Source organism: Marmota flaviventris, chromosome 2 (genome assembly GCF_047511675.1).
Source record: "Marmota flaviventris isolate mMarFla1 chromosome 2, mMarFla1.hap1, whole genome shotgun sequence".
Lineage (NCBI taxonomy): Eukaryota > Metazoa > Chordata > Mammalia > Rodentia > Sciuridae > Marmota > Marmota flaviventris.
In genome coordinates, this window is record NC_092499.1 from 110,833,571 (window position 1) to 110,853,191 (window position 19,621).

The 19,621-nt window shown below is 43.5% G+C and overlaps 1 protein-coding gene across 5 annotated transcripts in view; it reads left to right on the forward strand.

Moving 5' to 3' along the window:
• The window catches only part of Znf609 (zinc finger protein 609), a 241,650-nt gene that overhangs the window by 178,812 nt on the left and 43,217 nt on the right, over positions 1-19,621 (forward strand). For 2 of the 5 annotated variants that reach the window (XR_011706687.1, XR_011706688.1), the window contains exons 4-10: positions 3,103-3,190; positions 6,282-8,619; positions 10,299-10,665; positions 12,782-12,957; positions 13,215-13,431; positions 14,093-14,171; positions 14,462-14,672. Coding sequence is in view for 3 of the 5 variants with exons in the window: in XM_027924361.2 (XP_027780162.1) it covers positions 3,103-3,190; positions 6,282-8,619; positions 10,299-10,665; positions 12,782-12,957; positions 13,215-13,431; positions 14,093-14,166 (3,260 nt within the window). In the remaining 2 variants the exon portion in view is untranslated. Of the gene's footprint in view, positions 1-3,102; positions 3,191-6,281; positions 8,620-10,298; positions 10,666-12,781; positions 12,958-13,214; positions 13,432-14,092; positions 14,172-14,461; positions 18,831-19,621 lie in introns of those variants that run through there. The other 3 variants (XM_027924361.2, XM_071608383.1, XM_071608384.1) reach the window with 2 other exon arrangements.

The following is a 19,621-nucleotide window of genomic DNA, read 5'->3' on the forward strand; positions in this document are numbered from 1 at the left end:
ATTTGTAAGCAGTGATAGTAAATTTTATATAATTTTATAACACACAAATCTCATTTTCATTTTATTTTCTGTCATTAAAATATAAAATTACTTTTTAACCAAACATTAAAAAAATACTTTGCCAGGCACAGTGGTGCACACCTGTAATCCCAGCAGGAGGATTGTGAGTTCAAAGCCAGCCTCAGCAGATTAGCAAGGCACTTAGCAACTCAGCAAGACCCTGTCTCCAAATAAAATATAAAATGGGCTGAGGATGTGGCTCAGTGGTTAAGCCTCCTGGATTCAATCCTTAGTAATAGAATAATAATACTAATACTAATACTACTACTACTAATAATAATAATAATAATAATAATTCAAAGATCAAAAAGTCTCAGAATACTACATTACCAAAGGGAAAGGTCAAGAAGTGTTTCGTGGGCTGCTGAGGAATAGGTAAATTTAATAAATCTCTGAGGCATTTTGGCAGTGTTTATGAAAACTCTAAATACAAATTCTTTGTAGCAGTTTTACTACAGGATTTTAATCTTATAGGTACATTTGTATAGGAAAGATAAAACATTTGTACAAGGCTGTTTATTGCCATTTATTTATAATAGCAGAAGAGTGAAGCAATCTCAAGAAAAATAAAATAGCTTTCTGCATACTCATAGAATGATCCAAAATATATGGATATGTGAAAACAACAATGTTCAAAACATTTTGTATATATAGGGCAGGTGTTGTGGCTCAGAGGTAGAGTGCTCGCCTACCATGCGTGAGGCACCGGGTTCGATCCTCAGCAACATATAAAAATAAAATAAAAATATTGTGTCAACCTATAACTAAAAAATAAATTTAAAAAATTGTGTGTGTGTATATATATATATATGTGTGTGTGTGTGTGTGTGTGTGTGTGTGTGTGTATATATATATATATATTGCTACCATTTAAGGATGAATGTACCGATATATTTCCTTAACTACTCAAAAGCATTTTTAAATAAGATTAACAACATGTCAGGAGTATTCGCTGTGCCTCATTTTGGAATGAAATTGTACCCAAAAAACCTAAGATGTCCACCAAAAGGAGACCAAATTGTGATAAGTATTTTAAAGAATAAATTGTGGGGCTGGGGATGTGGCTCAAGCGGTAGCGCGCTCGCCTGGCATGCGTACGGCCGGGGTTCGATCCTCAGCACCACATACAAACAAAGATGTTGTGTCTGCCGAAAACTGAAAAATAAATATTGAAATTCTCTCATTCTCATTCTCTCTCTCTCTCTCCCCCCCCCCCCGCCCGCGCTTAAAAATAAATAAATAAATTGTGGTCAAATCATGCATTGAAATAAATACTTTGCTCACTTGGGAATGGTACCAGAGGATCTAAGAAATTATTATCTCCCAAATTAACAAGTACATTACAACAAGTACAAGACAAAGAATACCTGGAATGTAGCCTTTGAATCACTTCTTTAAAAACCCCCTGTTCCCCGTGATGGGCAGAATCACAGCCTCTGGGACAGGAGTCCCCTGTATTTTCTCTTTTTCTAGCAAAGCAAGGAAACTTCTTTTTCGTTTTTCTAAAAAAAAAAAATCACCAAGGATAAATCTCACGTCCATACTGTTACATGAGAAAGGTAAGTTGTATTGCCAACATGATCTGATCAACATAAAGCTTTAAAATATAAATAATGCTTTTGAATTATAATATTTTACTACTTAGAAATGAAATCTGATGCACATAAGGCACAAAATCAGTCGATTCATTGAGCTGGGTGATAGGTACATGGTTATTGTTTTTTTCCCCCTATATGAGGATTAAACCCAGAGGAGCTCTACCACTGAGCTACATTCCCAACCTTGGTTTTGGAGACAGGGTCTTTAAATTGCCAAGGAAGCCCTCAAGCTTGGGATATCCCTGCTTCAGTCTCCTGAGTCTTAGGGTTATGCTGCCACACCTGTCTTTGTTTATTGTTTCATTTTGTTGATACTGGAGATTGAACCCAAGGGTTCTTTATTACTAAGCTATATCACCAGCCCTTTTTTATTTTTTATTTTGAGACAGGGTCAGAATTGCTCAGAACTTAGCTAAGTTGCTGAAGCTGGCCTCAAATTTTTGATCCCCTGCTTCAGCCTCTTGAATTGCCAAGGTTACAGGCATGTGCCAACACACCCAACCATTTTTTTTTTTTTTTTTTTAATATTTATTTATTTATTTATTTATTTTTTAGTTTTTTAGTTTTCGGCAGACACAACATCTTTGTTTGTATGTGGTGTTGAGGATCAAACCCGGGCTGCACGCATGCCAAGCAAACACACTACCGCTTGAGCCACATCTCCAGCCCCCATGGGTTTTTTTTTTTGTTTTTTTTTTTAAACTCTCTCTCTCTTTATTTATTTTAGTTTTTTTCGGCAGACACAACATCTTTGTTTGTATGTGGTGCTGAGGATCGAACCTGGGCCGCACGCATGCCAGGCGGACGTGCTACCGCTTGAGCCACATCCCCAGCCCCCCCCCCCCCATGGGTTTTTATTAGGTTATCTTTCATACTTTTTTTTTTAAAGAAATATTGCTTCTGCCCACCCCCACCCCCACCCCAGTATTGGGGATTGAATCCATGGGCACTCTACCACTGAACTACATCCCCAGCTCTTTTATTTTTTGAAGACAGGGTCTTGCTAAATTGCCAAGGCTAGCTGTACACTTACAGTCTTCCTGCCTCAACCTCCTGAGTAGCAGGAGTTACAGGACTTGCACCCTTGCGCCCAGCTGCATAATATTTTTAAAAAATATTTAGTTATAGATGGGCACAATATCTTTAATTTATGTGGTACTGAGGATCAAACCCAGAGCCTCGCGCATGCTAGGCAAGCGCTCTACCTCTGAGCCACAACCTCAGCCCCTGCATAATATTTTTAAAGTTAAGAAATTGTGTTTTGCATTGACCATGAAGTCTTTGCAGCTATTACCTATCCAACTGTGCCTATCCTGTTCGTCCCATTGGTGCCCAGTGCAATTCCAAGCCCTCCCACAGAAGTCAGAGTGCTCAAATGAAGAATACCCTTTCCAATGGCCAACAGGGTTTGCCTTTTCTATATTTCTGTCTTCTTGTTTTTCAGGTATGTTGGTGGTAAATGTAACATGGAGGAACAAGACATATGTAGGTACACTTCTTGACTGCACACGGCATGATTGGGCACCCCCAAGGTGAGCACTTAGTCTGAATCTCTCTATAATCAGTGAACCCTTATACCTTTATCCTGCTAGAGCCGTATACCCATCTTTTTTTTAAAGGGCATTATAATATAGAAATAAGAGAAGGCACTGTGTTCATCTCGCATTTAAAAGAATAAATGGGGATGGGGCAGTAGCTCATTGGCAGAGCGCTTGCCTAGCATGTGTGAGGCACTGGGTTCGATCCTCAGCACTGCATACAAATAAAATAAAGACATGCTGTCCATACACACTACAAAAAAAAAAAAAAAAGAATGAATAGATTATGTATTAAAGTGTTGGCTGGGAAATAGGGGTAGAAGAATGGGAAATAAATTATTTTCTTAATTGCTTGGTCGTTTTTTTGTTTTGTTTTGTTTTCTTATGTGTTTGGTATCATGGGCACTGAACCATATCCCTAGCCCTTTTTATTTTTTATTTTGAGACAGGGTCTCACTATGTTGCTTAGGGCCTCACTAAATTGCTAAGGCTGGCCTCTAGTTATGATCCTCCTGCCTCCAGAGCCTCTGGAATTACAGTCATGCAGCAACACAACCAGTGAAGAAATCCTTTTTAAGCCCTTGTCTAGAATTAAATTCTAGCTTCTTCCTTTAGTCACCTTGAGACTAAGGATATAAAATCTAACTATCAGTGAACAAACACGCATTGATGATGCTTTTCAATGATAAGTATCCCCCCAGAAACTCATCTCAAGAACATGTTTAGTTTTATAAGCCCTACTAGACTAGACCATGTAGGCAAGGACCTTTACAAATTGCCATTTTTGCGGGGGGAGGGGGTACTCAGAACCCATGTACCCATGCTAGGCAAGTGCTGTACCACTGAGCTGCATCCTCAGCCCCTCAAATTCTAATTTGACCTGAAGAACATTTGCCTAGCATGTGCAAGGATCTGGATTCAATCTTCAATCCCTAGCACTACCAAAAAAAAAAAAAAGATTAATATTTCAGTGAATGGCATATTACTTTTTAGTACCCAATTTGCCAGGGCTTGGGGTGCCTGAATGTGGGAGAATAATTTACAGCTGTCATGCAGATAACATCCAAGGAGCTCAACACTTAATGTAGTTCCCACACATTTACAAGCTTCTTTAATGACTCATAGTCATTAAAAATGGTAGTTACCAAGTAGGGTATATGGTGCACACCTATAATGGCAACTGCTTGGAAGACTGAAGTAGGAGTATCCCAAGTTTGAAGGCCAACCTGGACAAGAAAGCTAGACCCTGTCTGAGGATGGGGGTGGGGGATGAAGAAGAAAAGAAATTGGTAGTTACCATCTAGACATCTTTTACAAAAACTATACTGCCCATTATTCCCTTGAAACAAAGATCGGCAAGAATGTCCCAAGGAAACTTATTTTTGAAGTTTTTTTACTCCCTATCACTTTCTTTTTGTCTACTGTAATGGTGCTCTACCTGGGATTATGTGGTTATTTATGCCTCCTAATATTGAGAGATGCTGGGCCAGGCTTCTGGAGGCTTAGCATATTATAAAACTGTTCAGATGAGCTCAGACCAGTTTTATGTGTGTTTGTTTATTTGTTTAAATATTTATTTTTTATTTGTAGTTGGACACAATACCTTTGTTTTATTTATTTATTTGTGGTGCTGAGGATCGAACCCAGGGCCTCCCACACACTAGGTGAATGCTCTGCCACTAAGCCATAAACCCACCCCAAGTTTTTTGTTTGTTTGTTGTTGTTTTTGTACTGGAGATTGAACCTAGGGGGCTTAACCACTGAGCCACATCCCCAGCCCTTTTTACTTTTCATTTTGAGATAAGGTCTTACTAAGTCACTGAGGCTACCTTTGAACTCATGATCCTCCTGCCTCCTTCCAAGTCACTGGAATTACAGGCATGTGCCACCATGCCCAGCTAAGACCAGTTTTTGTTCTCTATATCCTCTTTTTTTATTTCTGAGAAATCTTTTGGAAGGATTTATTTCTGCTTTGGGGTATGTAAGAATCTAGAGAAACAGTGGGTAAGTAGGGCAATAATAAAAATAGTAGCTTTATAATATGAATGTTCTGGGGGCCCAAAGGAGATAATTGACAAATATTGTCTTTTTTTCTGCCATAGCTGTGGCACTCACAGTCTTAGAAACAATCTATTCCACCTGCCCCTGGAGTAAGAGTCAACCATCTTTAGATCTAAACAGGAACCATCTTTAGCTAAGTGTTTTATTAGTTTAGATAGTATTTTGGGGTCCATGAAAAGCTACTCTAGGGCCAGTGAAAAAAGATCCATAGGTGCAAATCTCGAGATGCAAACATTCAACAAATTCATATACTATTTATTGGCTGACATTGTGTTTAGGACATATTTAGGAGTGTTTTAAATGAATGGATGTTTGATTTGTTCTACCAGTCTATACCTTTGTGGTAAGGTATTTAGGCAAAAAGCATTATGCTGAAAGCAGAACTAAATTCTGGTTGTTTATTGCCATTAATCAGCAGTGTGACTTTGAGTCAGTTACTTAGCATTCCTGGTCTCAATTTCCTGAGTGATCTTTAAAGTCTTCTCTGAAACCGTGATTATGGCTGCATATAGGAAATGCAGAATGACTATTTTTTGTGTGATGGAACAAATGCAGGCATGACTACTCTTTGCCTGCATGGCTTTAAAGAGAAATGCTGGGGAATAATTTGTAACTGGCATGCAGGTAAAATCCTAGGAGTTCACCACTTAATGCAGTTCCCACAAGCACAAATTCTTTCAACAAATCATATTTGTTGAAAGCAATAATCATCATCTGGAAGGTTCTTCTGGAGGCTACAACTAAACTGGTTTAAAGACTTTTTTTTTTCCATCATGCACAGTGGCACACACCTGTAATCCCAGCTACTCAAGAGGATGAGGCAGGAGAATTGCAAGTTCAAAGCCAGCCTCAGCAAACTAGTAAGACTCTGTCTTAAAATAAAAAATAAAATAAGAAAAAAAGGGTCTGGGGGCATGGCTCAGTGGTTAAATGCCCCCGGGTTCAATCCCCAGTACCAATAAACAAATAAATAAAGATGGTTTCTCTTCTTAATACTATCCTGTTATATTTGTTCTTTGCCAAGATTCTGTGACTCACCCACCAGTGACTTGGAAATGCGCAATGGTCGAGGTAGAGGCAAACGCATGCGTCCGAACAGTAACACACCTGTCAACGAGACAACCACAGCCTCTGAGAGCAAAGGGACCAGCAGTAGCAGCAAAACCCGAGCAGGAGCCAATAGCAAAGGCCGCCGGGGCAGCCAGAATTCTTCAGAGCATCGCCCACCTGCCAGCAGCACTTCAGAAGATGTGAAGGCCAGCCCTTCCTCAGCTAATAAGCGGAAAAATAAACCCCTTTCAGACATGGAGCTGAATTCTAGCTCAGAGGACTCCAAAGGGAGCAAGCGTGTCCGTACAAATTCCATGGGCTCAGCCACTGGCCCCCTCCCTGGGACCAAGGTGGAACCCACTGTTCTGGACAGAAATTGTCCCTCTCCAGTCCTAATTGACTGTCCCCACCCAAACTGCAACAAGAAATACAAGCACATCAATGGACTTAAGTACCACCAAGCTCATGCCCATACAGATGATGACAGCAAGCCTGAAGCAGATGGAGACAGTGAGTATGGAGAAGAGCCCACCCTCCATGCAGACCTCGGGAGCTGCAATGGTGCACCCGTCTCACAGAAAGGTTCCTTGTCCCCTGCCCGTTCAGCTACCCCCAAAGTTCGGCTCGTGGAGCCTCATAGCCCCTCTCCTTCAAATAAATTCAGCACAAAAGGCCTCTGTAAGAAAAAATTGAGCGGGGAAGGGGACACAGACCTTGGGGCCTTATCCAATGATGGCTCTGATGATGGACCCTCAGTAGTGGATGAAACAAGCAATGACGCCTTTGATTCTTTGGAAAGGAAGTGTATGGAAAAAGAGAAATGTAAAAAACCCTCTAGTTTGAAACCTGAAAAGATTCCTTCCAAGAGCTTAAAGTCAGCCCGGCCCATTGCCCCTGCTATCCCCCCACAGCAAATCTACACTTTCCAGACAGCTACCTTCACAGCAGCAAGCCCAGGCTCCTCCTCAGGCTTGACCACCACAGTGGTTCAAGCCATGCCTAACAGTCCTCAACTCAAGCCCATTCAGCCCAAGCCCACTGTTATGGGAGAACCTTTTTCAGTCAACCCTGCCTTGACTCCAGCCAAGGACAAGAAAAAGAAAGACAAAAAAAAGAAGGAATCTTCTAAGGAACTTGAAAGTCCTCTGACCCCTGGGAAGGTATGTCGAACAGAAGAAGGCAAAAGTCCATTCAGGGAATCATCAGGAGATGGGATGAAAATGGAAGGACTCCTGAATGGCTCATCAGACCCCCATCAAAGCCGACTGGCTAGCATCAAGGCTGAAGCTGATAAAATCTACAGCTTCACAGACAATGCCCCCAGCCCTTCAATTGGAGGCAGCAGCCGCCTAGATAGCACAACCCCTACCCAGCCCCTGACTCCCTTACATGTAGTGACCCAGAATGGAGCTGAAGCCAGCTCAGTCAAAACCAATAGCCCTGCATACTCTGACATCTCTGATGCTGGGGAGGATGGGGAAGGCAAGGTGGACAGTGTCAAATCAAAGGACCCTGAACAGTTGGTTAAGGAAGGGGCTAAGAAAACTCTTTTCCCTCCTCAGCCACAGAGCAAAGACTCACCATATTATCAAGGCTTTGAGAGTTACTACTCTCCAAGTTATGCACAGTCTAGCCCAGGGGCTCTGAACCCCAGCAACCAGGCAGGAGTGGAGAGCCAGGCCCTGAAGATGAAAAAGGATGAGGAACCTGAGAGTATAGAGGGGAAAGTAAAGAATGATGTCTGTGAGGAAAAGAAGCCTGAACTGAGTTCCAGTCAGCAGCCCTCAGTCATCCAGCAGCGGCCCAACATGTACATGCAGTCCCTGTATTACAACCAGTATGCCTATGTGCCCCCCTATGGCTACAGTGACCAGAGTTACCACACCCACCTCCTGAGCACTAACACGGCTTACCGGCAGCAATATGAAGAACAACAGAAAAGGCAGAGCTTGGAGCAGCAGCAACGGGGACTGGACAAGAAGACAGAGATGGGCCTGAAGGAAAGAGAGGCAGCACTCAAGGACGAGTGGAAGCAAAAGCCGTCAATTCCACCTACCCTCACCAAGGCTCCCAGCTTAACAGACCTGGTAAAGTCAGGACCCAGTAAAGCCAAGGAGCCAGGGACTGATCCTGCCAAGTCAGTCATCATTCCCAAGTTAGATGACTCTTCAAAACTCCCCAGCCAAGCCCCTGAAGGCCTTAAAGTGAAGCTGAATGAGACCGGCCACCTAGGCAAGGAGGCCTCTGAGGCTAAGACAGGCACAGAGTGTGGCCGACAGGCAGAGGTGGATCCAATACTCTGGTACCGACAGGTAACTCTTGCCCTTGGGAGGAAGTGGAAATACTGTCTGATAAACTTTCTGTCTCCCTCACAAATGAGGGCTATCCTTAGATAAGGGTTCATTTGAGATTAGCAAATGTGGGTGTGGTGGATAATTCTGGAGGCTGAGGCAGGAAGATCACCAAGTTCAAGGGCAGCCTCGGCAATTTGGCAAGCCCCTGTCTGAAATAAAATAAAAAAGTAGAAGGACTGAGGATGTAGCTCAGTGATAGAGCATCCCTGGGTTCAATCACCAATACCTTTTTTGTTGTTGTTGTTATAGATGGACACAATATCTTTATTTTGTTTATTCATTTTTAAGTGATACTGAGGATCGAACCCAGTGCCTCAATGTTCGAGGCATGCGCTCCACCACTGAGCCAAAACCCCAGCACCCCCAATTGCTCGCTTCGGCAACACATAGACTTTAAAAATTGGAGTTTTAGAGTTATGATTTTAGGAATTCTTTATCTTTGTAAATTTTTTTCGTGATTTTTTTAAAGGCTGTGATAGGATTGCAAGTTTGAGGCCAGTCTCAGCCACTTAACAAGACCATCTCAAAATATAAAGGAGTAGGGATATAATTCTGTGATAGAGGGCCCCTGGATTCAATCCAGAGTCTCAGGGAATGGGGGTAAGCACTATATAGCTCTGTAAAAGAGGTTTTTTCCATTTGATAAGAAAGACCTAGGTACATTAGCTTGATTTGTCTAAAGTTACTTGAACCTTCACTAGCAGAGCCAGGACTAGAACTTAGATATCTTATTTCCTAGTATAATGTTCCTTCCACTGTTTAGTTCCTTCCTATGGAATGAGTTAATGGTATCTCTTCATGTTTTAGAGCAGGTCAAAAGTACACTACTCATTTTCTTTAAGAACGATTTTATAGCCATATGTGATAATGTCTGTAATTCCAGCTACTTGGGAGACTGAGACAGGAAAATCGCAAGTTTGAGGCCTGCCTGGGCATCTTAGCAAGACCTTGTCTGAAAATAAAATTTATAAAAGGACTAGAGATGTGGCTTAATGGTATATCACTTGCCTATCATGCATGAGGCCCTGCATTCAATCTTCAGAACTGAAGAAGAAGAGGGAGAAAGGGGATTTAGTAGGTGGAGTTAGAACAGAGAATGTAGAGTCTCGCATCTTTATTCACGGAACTTAGACTATCTTCCCTTCCCTACTGGTGAACACTTACCCTCCTTCTCTGACCTGGCAGCAGTGATAGCTTTCTACCCATTGAGCTTGCCTTGAAGAAGGGAAACAATAGCTCAATTAGTAGACTGCTTGCCTGGCATGTATAAGGCCCTGGGTTCAATCCCTAGCACCACCACACACACCAAAAAAAAGTGTGCTGAAGAAAGGAAACAATCTAAATGTTTTAGAAGGAGGTAGCCCCTTCTATTCCAGGAATATTTGTCCCAGAATGTTTGTGCTTGCCTAGAGAACGTACACTGATAGGTTTTCCTTTTCTCTCCCCACATCTTGTCTCCTTGAGTGGGGAGCTTTTTAAACAAGAGAAACCAAAATTGGATTGTAAACAAAGATCAATAAAAGCCAGGATCCTACCCTGCCCCAGGAGTCTAGTGTGCTTGTATTTATACTGGGACCTGGGGCTTGAACTATATCTCTGTCTTATGTGTACAACACCTCGTTCTGTGATTATTGTAGGAGGCAGAACCCCGGATGTGGACATATGTTTATCCTGCCAAGTACTCAGATATAAAGTCAGAGGATGAGCGGTGGAAAGAGGAACGGGATCGCAAATTGAAGGAGGAAAGGAGTCGGAGTAAGGACTCTATCCCCAAGGAGGATGGGAAGGAAAGCACAAGTAGTGACTGCAAGCTGCCCACGTCTGAGGAGTCCCGCCTTGGGAGCAAGGAGCCGCGACCAAGTGTCCATGTGCCTGTGTCCTCTCCCCTCACCCAGCACCAGTCCTACATCCCTTATATGCACGGCTACTCCTACAGCCAGTCCTATGATCCCAACCACCCCAGCTACAGGGGCATGCCTGCTGTGATGATGCAGAACTACCCAGGTACAGCATCCTAGTGCCATCTCTGCTCCATTTACCAGGAAGGGAGATTTCAAACCCAGAGTTTTGTTGCTTGGCACTAAGACTCAATGAGGCTTGTTTAGATGACAGCCCTTTTTTGATTGTATCATTCTGTGAAGTGGTCACACTTTCTCGTAGCTCCTTAAATGACTCCTGATTATAGTCTGAGGGACTAGCTCTCCTTCCCTTGTTCAAGCTAGAGGGTTGCCTCTACTGTCAGTTCTCATTGATACTCTTAGTATCACCATCTAAGCTGGCTTCTTTTTTTTTCAGACATATGCTCTAAATTTTGCAATGTACAAGGCACTATGGAGAATATAAAAGAGATTAGTTCCTGCCTCTCAAAAACCTTATAACTTGATAGAGTAGAGACATGTGGAACAAATAAAATTCAGATCAGAACAATGTATATATTCAGTTGCAAGATCATGCTCAGCTGAAAGTTTGGAAGGCAATCAAGAGACAGGAAGAACAGTTTAAAGTAAGGGGATGTCTGGCTAGGTTCAACTTGAGAAAGATTAGCTCTTTATGCTGGTATCCATGAGTTCCTAGAGGGGTGGGGCAAGTAGAGTTAAATAAGAACATTTTCTTTTTTAAAAAGTTTTTAGGGGCTAGGTTGTGCCTCAGTAGTAGAGCTCTTGCCTAGCATGTGCGAGGCACTGGGTTCAATTCTCAGCACCACATATAAATAAATGAATAAAATAAAGATCCAAAAACATCTAAAATTTTTTTAAAAAAAAGTTTTTAGAAGAAAATGTTCTTAGTCAACTCTGCTTGCCAATTTCTATTGCCCAAAGAGTCATGTGGGATTCTTCTGGGGTAGAAGGGCATTCAATTTAACTTTGTCTTGTTATTTATCTTAACATGTAATAATTATATATATTAATAGGATATAATGTCATATGACAACAAATGTATACAGCATGCACTGATCAAATCAGGATGATTAGCATTTTATGTTTGAGCCTTCAAATTCTTTTCTTACAGATATTCATAAAATATAGGCTTATTGTGAATTTATGAATACAATATTCATAAAATATAATAGGCTTATTATGAACTATAGCCACCCACTTTTCTGTGGAAAACAAGAATATATTCCTTCTACCTGTGTTTGGATACTTGTTATCCAACTTCTCTTTATTCCTTACCCTTCCCCCAACCCCTAGTAATCACTATTCTACATTCAGATTTGCTTGGGCTTTTTTTTTTTTTTTTTTTTTTTGCAGTGCTGGGGATTAAACCCAGGGCCTCATGCATGTAGACAAGCACTCTACCACTGAGCTACATCCCCAGCCTTGACTTGGGCACTTCTTTTTTTTTTTTTATGTGGTGCTGAGGATTGAACCCAGCGCCCCGCGCATGCCAGGCAAGTGTGCTACTGCTTGAGCCACATGTCCAGCCCCAGACTTGGGCACTTCCTAACTTACTTCTTAGAGCTTCCACCTTCCTACAACCTAAATAATCATGACATCTGGTGACATTGTTTTAAGACAGACTCTAAGTAGAATAAGTAAGCTTTTCAAACAGAAATGGAAAATTTTCTCACTCCTTGAGCAAGGTAAGGTGTTCCTTACTCCCTGTCACATACACTCATATATATAAAAATAATAGTTCTGTGTATTGTGAAGGCTTGCTCCAATCCAGGCACTATCCTGAGATATTTATGAACATTATCTTCTTGTCTTCATTTTGATGAAGAAACTAAAACTCAAAAAGGTTGTTAATTTGCTGAAGATTACCCAGCTAGAAAGTTTCAGAGGTTTAGCTAATCCCAAGGCCAGTTGACTTTATATCTTTATGATCTTTCTACTTTAATATCACCCCTCCAAAAGAATCTGAGAGTCCTTCAAAGAACCATACCAGGTCAGGGGAAGTCAGCTCCAGGAAACTGAAGGCATATTCCTTGCATCCCTTCACTCATTTTCCCTGTAGAGTTCAATAAAGAAAAGACAAGCCAATAGTCTTATCCCAAAGATACCATGGTAGGAAATACCTCAGCCTATGCCTAGGAAAGCTAATGCCCACTTAACCAAGCTCACTAAAGCAGTTTCTTCTACCTTTCACTTCTTTGACCACTTGATTTCTCCTTCCCCAGGTTCCTATTTGCCTTCCAGCTACTCTTTCTCCCCATATGGCAGCAAGGTCTCAGGTGGTGAAGATGCCGACAAGGCACGAGCCAGCCCCAATGTCAGTTGTAAATCCAGCTCAGAGTCCAAAGCCCTGGACATCTTGCAGCAGCATGCCAGTCACTACAAGAGCAAGTCTCCCACGGTAAGAGAAGTACAGTATTATCCAAAAGTAACAGAGGTCCAAAATCTTGGAGGCAGTGGGCAAGTTCAGGTCCTAACCACAGTGCAACTTGACTGACTCATCAGGGCCTAACCACAGTGCAACTTGACTGACTCATCAGGGCAAGTTCTTGATTCATAGGTGTCCTGCGTTTTCAGGAAATCATAATGTGGGGCTCTGGTTATATCACTCATGTATGTCTCACTCTGGTGCTTCTCTGTGTTTCCTTTCCTTTCCAGATAAATGATAAAACTTCTCAGGAGAGAGATCGGGGAGGCTGTGGGGTGGTTGGGGGTGGCAGCAGCTGTAGCAGTGTTGGGGGATCAGGCGGGGGTGATCGAAGTGTCGACCGGCCCCGTACCTCCCCTTCCCAGCGCCTGATGTCCACACACCACCACCACCACCACTTGGGGTATTCATTGCTCCCAGCACAGTACAACCTACCCTATGCAGCAGGTAAGCCTATTGTCCCCTATCATCTATATTTTGGTCTGCATCCCAGTAGTAATACTCATAGTAAGGTCCCCCCACATAACAAACTTTCTTCTTTTTTCTTTTTTTTAAAGAGAGAGTGAGAGAAAGGGAGACAGAATTTTTTTAATATTTATTTTTTAGTTTTCGGCGGACTCAACATCTTTGTTTGTATGTGGTGCTGAGAATTGAACCCGGGCCACACGCATGCCAGGCGAGCGCACTACCGCTTGAGCCACATCCCCAGCCAAGAATCTTTTTTCTTTTCAAGCTTCTAATCTATCCAAAATACTAGCCTCCTGCAAATACTCATTAAAACATGACATTTATTTACTCCCTTGGAGCTGGGGGATTCTTAGACTCATCCAGAATGTTGACTTTGATATTCACAGAATAAGGAACAGGTATTCCCACAGCCAAAATAAAAGAAGCATCTATTTAATTAAAAAAAAAAAAAACTATACTGTCCACCCCCAATCACTGTATCTGGCCAAGAATCAGATTTTTTTTTAGTCAGTACCCAAAACTCAGTGGAGCTAGGAATTTAAGAGGTCTGTCCTCCCTGTGTCTAGCCAGCTGGTGAAAAGGAAATGTGAAGGGGAGGTTTCTGTGAATGCTGGACTAACATGTCCTCCTACTTGCCCAGGGCTTTCTTCTACAGCCATTGTTGCCAGCCAGCAAGGCTCAACTCCCTCACTGTACCCACCCCCCAGGAGGTGAGAATGGTAAGTAATTTTTGTTTGTTTGGGGCAACATAGGGCCAGAAATAGCTGCTACCTGGATCACAGCATCCCTGTGGATCCTAAGTGAGGGATAACTGAGGTGTCAGCAGTCTGGAAATAGTGGAATCCTGCCAAGCCTCTTGTAGGACAGTCTCCTGTGAAGCTGTATGCATCTAAGAGACCTGTGGCCCCTAGGGATTAATACTAGCCAGTTAATTTTCTTGGAGCGCCATCTTGTGGTTGTCATGCCAGCAGGCTGAGTGCCTGGTTACCTGTCCATGTTTCCGTTGCAGAACACCAAGTGCCCGGATAAAATCAACTTCACGGGCCTGGACTGGCTCACCCAAGGAGGTGCTGGACGTGCCATTTAGACATCAGTTAAATGGTGTTGATCATCCTGTTTGCCGTTCCTACCATGACTGAAGGCAGACCCTTGGCTCTCTCGCCTCCACCAGACCCCTGGAACTCCCTGACCCTTCCTCTTCCTCAGGACCTGGAGAGCTGGTACTTAGCAAAAATATTTATTCTCTCAGCCACATCATGGCTTTGTCACCTCTGTGGAGATGAAGGCATGGGGAGCAACCAGGGGAACATGGCCTCAGCCCAGAGAAGTCACTGCTTTTTTCCCCAAGGCCTTGGTCTGCTGCCGGGGCAGTACACCCCCAGAGAGGGGACCCCACCCCCACCCCGCAAGCACTGGGTAAGGTCTGAAGACAGCACAGCAGCCATACCCCCTCTACCATCATTACCACCATCATCAGTTCCTGCATCTCCCCAGTGGTTTGGGCCCTGGGAACAGACAGCATGTGGAGGAATTAGAATCTCAGGAAAAGATACTGGGGGGCTGTTTTCTCTGTGTGAAAACAAGGTCTTCAAACATAGAGGACCAGGACCCCTCCCCCCACCCCGCCGCCCAATGTGAGCACATATAAACGCTCAGAGCCTAGCCTAGAAAGGAAGACCAAGGCATTTGCCCCACCATAGCCTTGAAGCTGCCAGTCAAGCAGAGGGGCAGGGGTTTCAACACCAGCACAGGGCTCCCCAGGGATACCCTGAATGAGTTGGAGCATGAAATTGAAACTGCATCCCCACTAGGTCCTGCTGCTTCTTATCTCCCAACTCCTTGTCTTTTTCTTTTCCCTCCTAACCCCTTGGTGCTTTTCCCAGGGGGATCCCCACACTGATCTTGCCTCTTCTTTTCCACTGCTTGGCTCTTAAGACTCAGGCAGATAAAATAGTATTCCCCCAGCATGGGGAAGCTTGGAGTCTGCTGGGTCACTTTAGGGCAAGACCCAGAAGGCAGGCCCTGGGAGCACCCAGCAGTTCTTGGAGATGTCCTGTGCATTCAGCCATTTGAGTAACTTCCTCATTTAGGGCTACAAATGTATACAGCCCAGTTCTGTCTACAAGTACATGACTTTATATAGCTCAATCTATAACCTCCGTGTGTGCCAATATAAGCTGTGTCTTTGTAACACACATTTTTGTTTTAGGAGCCACTGGCCATAGGAGGCCTTTTGTTCCTCAGACCCTGGGAAAATACATCCAAGCATTGCTTGTCAGAGTTGCAGTGAATTCAGTGGAGCTGTGCTTTGAGATAGCAAACATTTCTCTGCTGTCCTTAGAAATTCAGTCTCTCTGGGTCCAAGCTTTATGCCCTGTACACTGGGAAAATGATAATGATTCAGTAGCTTTATTGGAGTCACTTCTTCCCTGGAGTGTGGGAAGTATTAGCTCTTTGCTTTTGTGAGGGGTCATCTCTTTGTTCTCCCCTCCTATCTTTCTTTGACCCTCTGGATTGAGAGAGAAAGATTGACAGACACTTGCCAAGGCTAGAGAATTTGTGACCAGAATGCCAAAAGTGACAATTTAAGAGCAGGAATATGACTGTGACTTAATTTGGAGAATGAGGAGAATAGAAGGACAGTAAGCACAATGCCCAGTTGAGGGTGGTTTCTAAAAATTCTGCAGCCCTATACATAGATGGGCCTAGGTCATTTGTCCGAGAGGAGAGCCCCTCTGACCTACAGACCTTTTCTCTAGACTCTCAAGTCCTTGTTTTTTGTTCACGTTGGGTTCTTAGCCTTCCCCAAAATTCCCTTACTTTAGACCTGTTGACAAGGTCCCAAGCAGCCTCCCTCACAGCCATCATCCCTCTGCCTCCTGCTGCCCAGTGGGTAGTGCCCTGAATAGTGACTTCCCTTTTATCTATGGAAATAGCTGGAAGACAGCTTCATTCCACCTAACCTGAGTCACCCCTACCAAGAGAGTGACTAAATTTCAGCCTAATTATGCCTTCCCAGGCTCCTGTGGGGTGGAGCCAAGAGCCCATCTCTGTTGTTTTAAAATATTGTGTGTTTGTATCTGTGGCGCTGTCCTGCAGCGTGCTCTGTACATATTGTAAAGAAACCGTTGGAATAATTTTTTTTTTCTCATTGGGCAGGCATGGCCCCACACTCCTGCCTTTCCACTTAGTTCTGTGACACAGAAAGGAGGAACTTCTGTATTTGTAGAGCAGCCTTGGATTTTGCAGAAGGGAACAGCTGCTTCCCCCCACCCTTTAAAAAACATTTAGCTCTTTGATCCATATATCAAGTCTCCCTCAAAGAGTAGGGGCTGCCCAGAAGAGCAGGTGAAAACAACAGTGGCAGAATGGCACTGCCTGCCTTCTCTTCACCCTGATCTTTCCTGGGTACAATCTTCCCTGAAATAACATGATGCAGAAGTAGAAGCAGCAGCTGTGGTGATCCTTGACAAGTGCTGAGTGAAAGATTTGCTGTCTACCTCTCCTATATGGGGAGGAGCAACACAGGTAAGGGCTACCTGTGGCACCCATGACCTAGTCAGAGGGATGAGACACTCAACAATGATCTCTACCCCATCATCAGAGGCTAGAAAAGGTTACTGGTCAAGGGTCCAGACCCCCAAACCAAGCCTCTCTCTGAGCCATCCCTGCCCAGGTCCCTACAAACATAGCTACCTGGGCACCCCCATGGAAGAGAAGCTACAGGTAAAGAGGACCTCATCCCCAGGAAGGGCAGCTTGGAGAGCTGCTCTTTAGGATTCACATCCGCTTCCTCATTTAAGGTGTGCTGGTTCCCTTCATCCTCAGTCCCTGCCTTATTCATGTGTGTGTGCGTGCATGGAGTTTCCTTCTTTCCCCACTTTCTCCACACATCTCAAGGACAAAGAACCACACACAGACGGGTAAGAAGGCACCCAATGAGATGAAATGGTCATTTCTTGACTTTCTTCTCCAGACTCCAGGGTGTAGGGGTAGGAGAACTTAGTTTAAGGAGTTGGGGATTAAGACTACAGAAGGGCTAGAGAATTGTATAAAAGCTTTGAGGCCCCTTCGTGTCACTTCCCCATTTGTCCCATTTCCATCCCAGTGTCTACTCTGATGCCCCCAAGATCCAACTGGGCAGCTAGTTGGCTCCAGAATTCTGGGCCTTTGTCATTTGTTTTATTACTAGGGCATCCCAGGAAGCTTTCCAGTGATGCCCTGCCATGGGCTCCTTCTGAGATTGAGCTCCTCCCAGGCCCTGTCCCCCAGCCCCTCTTGCCCCAGCCCACCCGCTTGCCTTGGTGCTCAGCCCTCCCACTGGGAGCAGGTTGGGGCAAGCTGGAGGCCAGGGCTGGAGGGGCAGTATTGCTGTTCATAGCTTTTATTCCATTGGCGTTGCTCTGTTGGATTTAATTTCAGTCTTCCTGATTGTTCCCTTCTGTAAAAGTGTAAATTACCAAGTTCCTTGTTTTTTTTATATATATATATAAATATATATATATACAAACTGTACTCTTTTTGCCTTTGTACATTCAGGCAAGAAGAGAAAATAAATCTTTTTAAGAGACAATCACAAATCTGTGAGGGCTGCTGGTTATTTCTCCTGGAGTTTGCTGCTGAGCTGCCTCTTCCTTCCTCCGAACTTTTCTGTTTTCCCTCAGCTTTCCCAGTCTTCTGGTCCTGCTCCATGTGCATCCTCAGCTTCCCTGGCTAATGGCAAGCTGTTGAATCTAGTGTCCCAACTACCTGCCCTGTAGCCCTTTCCTGCCCAGCATTGTTTTCTGACTTGGTCACTGGCTTAGCCCAGAAGCTCTGTCCTAGCCTCTCCTCTTTTCACCCTTAGACCCCACTCACCAAAGTGGCTTTGGACCCCTTGGTATTCTGGGACCAATCTCCCAGAGGCCCTAGTTTGGATGCGCACCCAAGAAACTATGCAGCTGGGAGCTCTCTACCTAAGAGTTTGCACTACTTGAACCCGCCGAGGCGGGGGGGGGGGGGGGGGTTAGGAATGACTGGAAAAGGACTCCTATTGCTCTACCCATCTCACCCTCACATATTCCAGTCTCCAAAGTGCTCTGCTCCAGAGCCCAGAGAATCATTCTTTGCTGGTGGACTCCTATGTTACCCCATCAGAAAAAGGGCTAAGGGGTTATGGATCAAGAGCATTTGATCAGAATTTTAAAGGGTGGTATCTTCTGAAACACAGCCCAACCAAACCATTGTTCCCCATTTCTCCTTTCCTCTACCTTCCTACTTCCCTGCTTTTTTTCCCTTTGCCTCTACTTCCTTTTCTTAATTGGCTTTGGAATTGAAATATATTTTTAAATTATTTGTTGTATTTATTGAATAAAGTTTTTAATGTCCCTGTTCTTAAATTTAGACTTAGTTTGCCTTTCACATCTCTATCCCTCTCTCCACCCTCCCCCCAAAAAAATTCTACCAAGTTGCTTTTTTAACTGGAGTTCAGACTTCGAATACCAAAATTTCTTTCCTGCAAAGCTATTTTTTGGGAAATCTTGACAGGGTACCTGGATTTCCAATTCAGTCCTTCCTTTTATCTCTGCACCAGGAACCACCAACAGATGGCAGGAGAATCTCAAGCATCTTTCCTGTCCATTCTGCTAGCTTTGGAGGAAAAAGTAAAGGACTGAGAGGTTTTCCCTTATCCTTTCTACTAGCAGATTCCTTGGATTTAACATCTGAATCCTAAACTGCCTACGTCCTTTAGGCTGCCTCCAGAAATCATCTGCTTAATGGGGGACAGCTTTTAGCCACTCTGATTTCAATTTAATGTGTCTAGTCCCAGACTTGTTCTAATACTACACTATGTGTGGGGAGTGGGGGTATTGACTCAGGTCTTTTAAGGAATACCTACTTGGTTATTAGGTTAATGGTTTGGCCCAGAATAAAACACAAGTAAGCTCTGTGAAATACAGTGTGTAAATTGGCCAGAGACCCACATAGAAACTTAAGAATCAAGAGTAGTTACAAAGCTATAGGAGGTATAGGAAGTAGGAAAAAAAAAAGAGAGAAAAACAAGAATAGGGAACGTTATGTGCCACTTCCTTTAGAGACCTCAGGAATAAGTAATGTCTGGCAGTTCCATGCAAAAGCCAAAAAACCCAGTTTTAGAACTCAGACTTGTAATATAAAAGGAAAAACAATT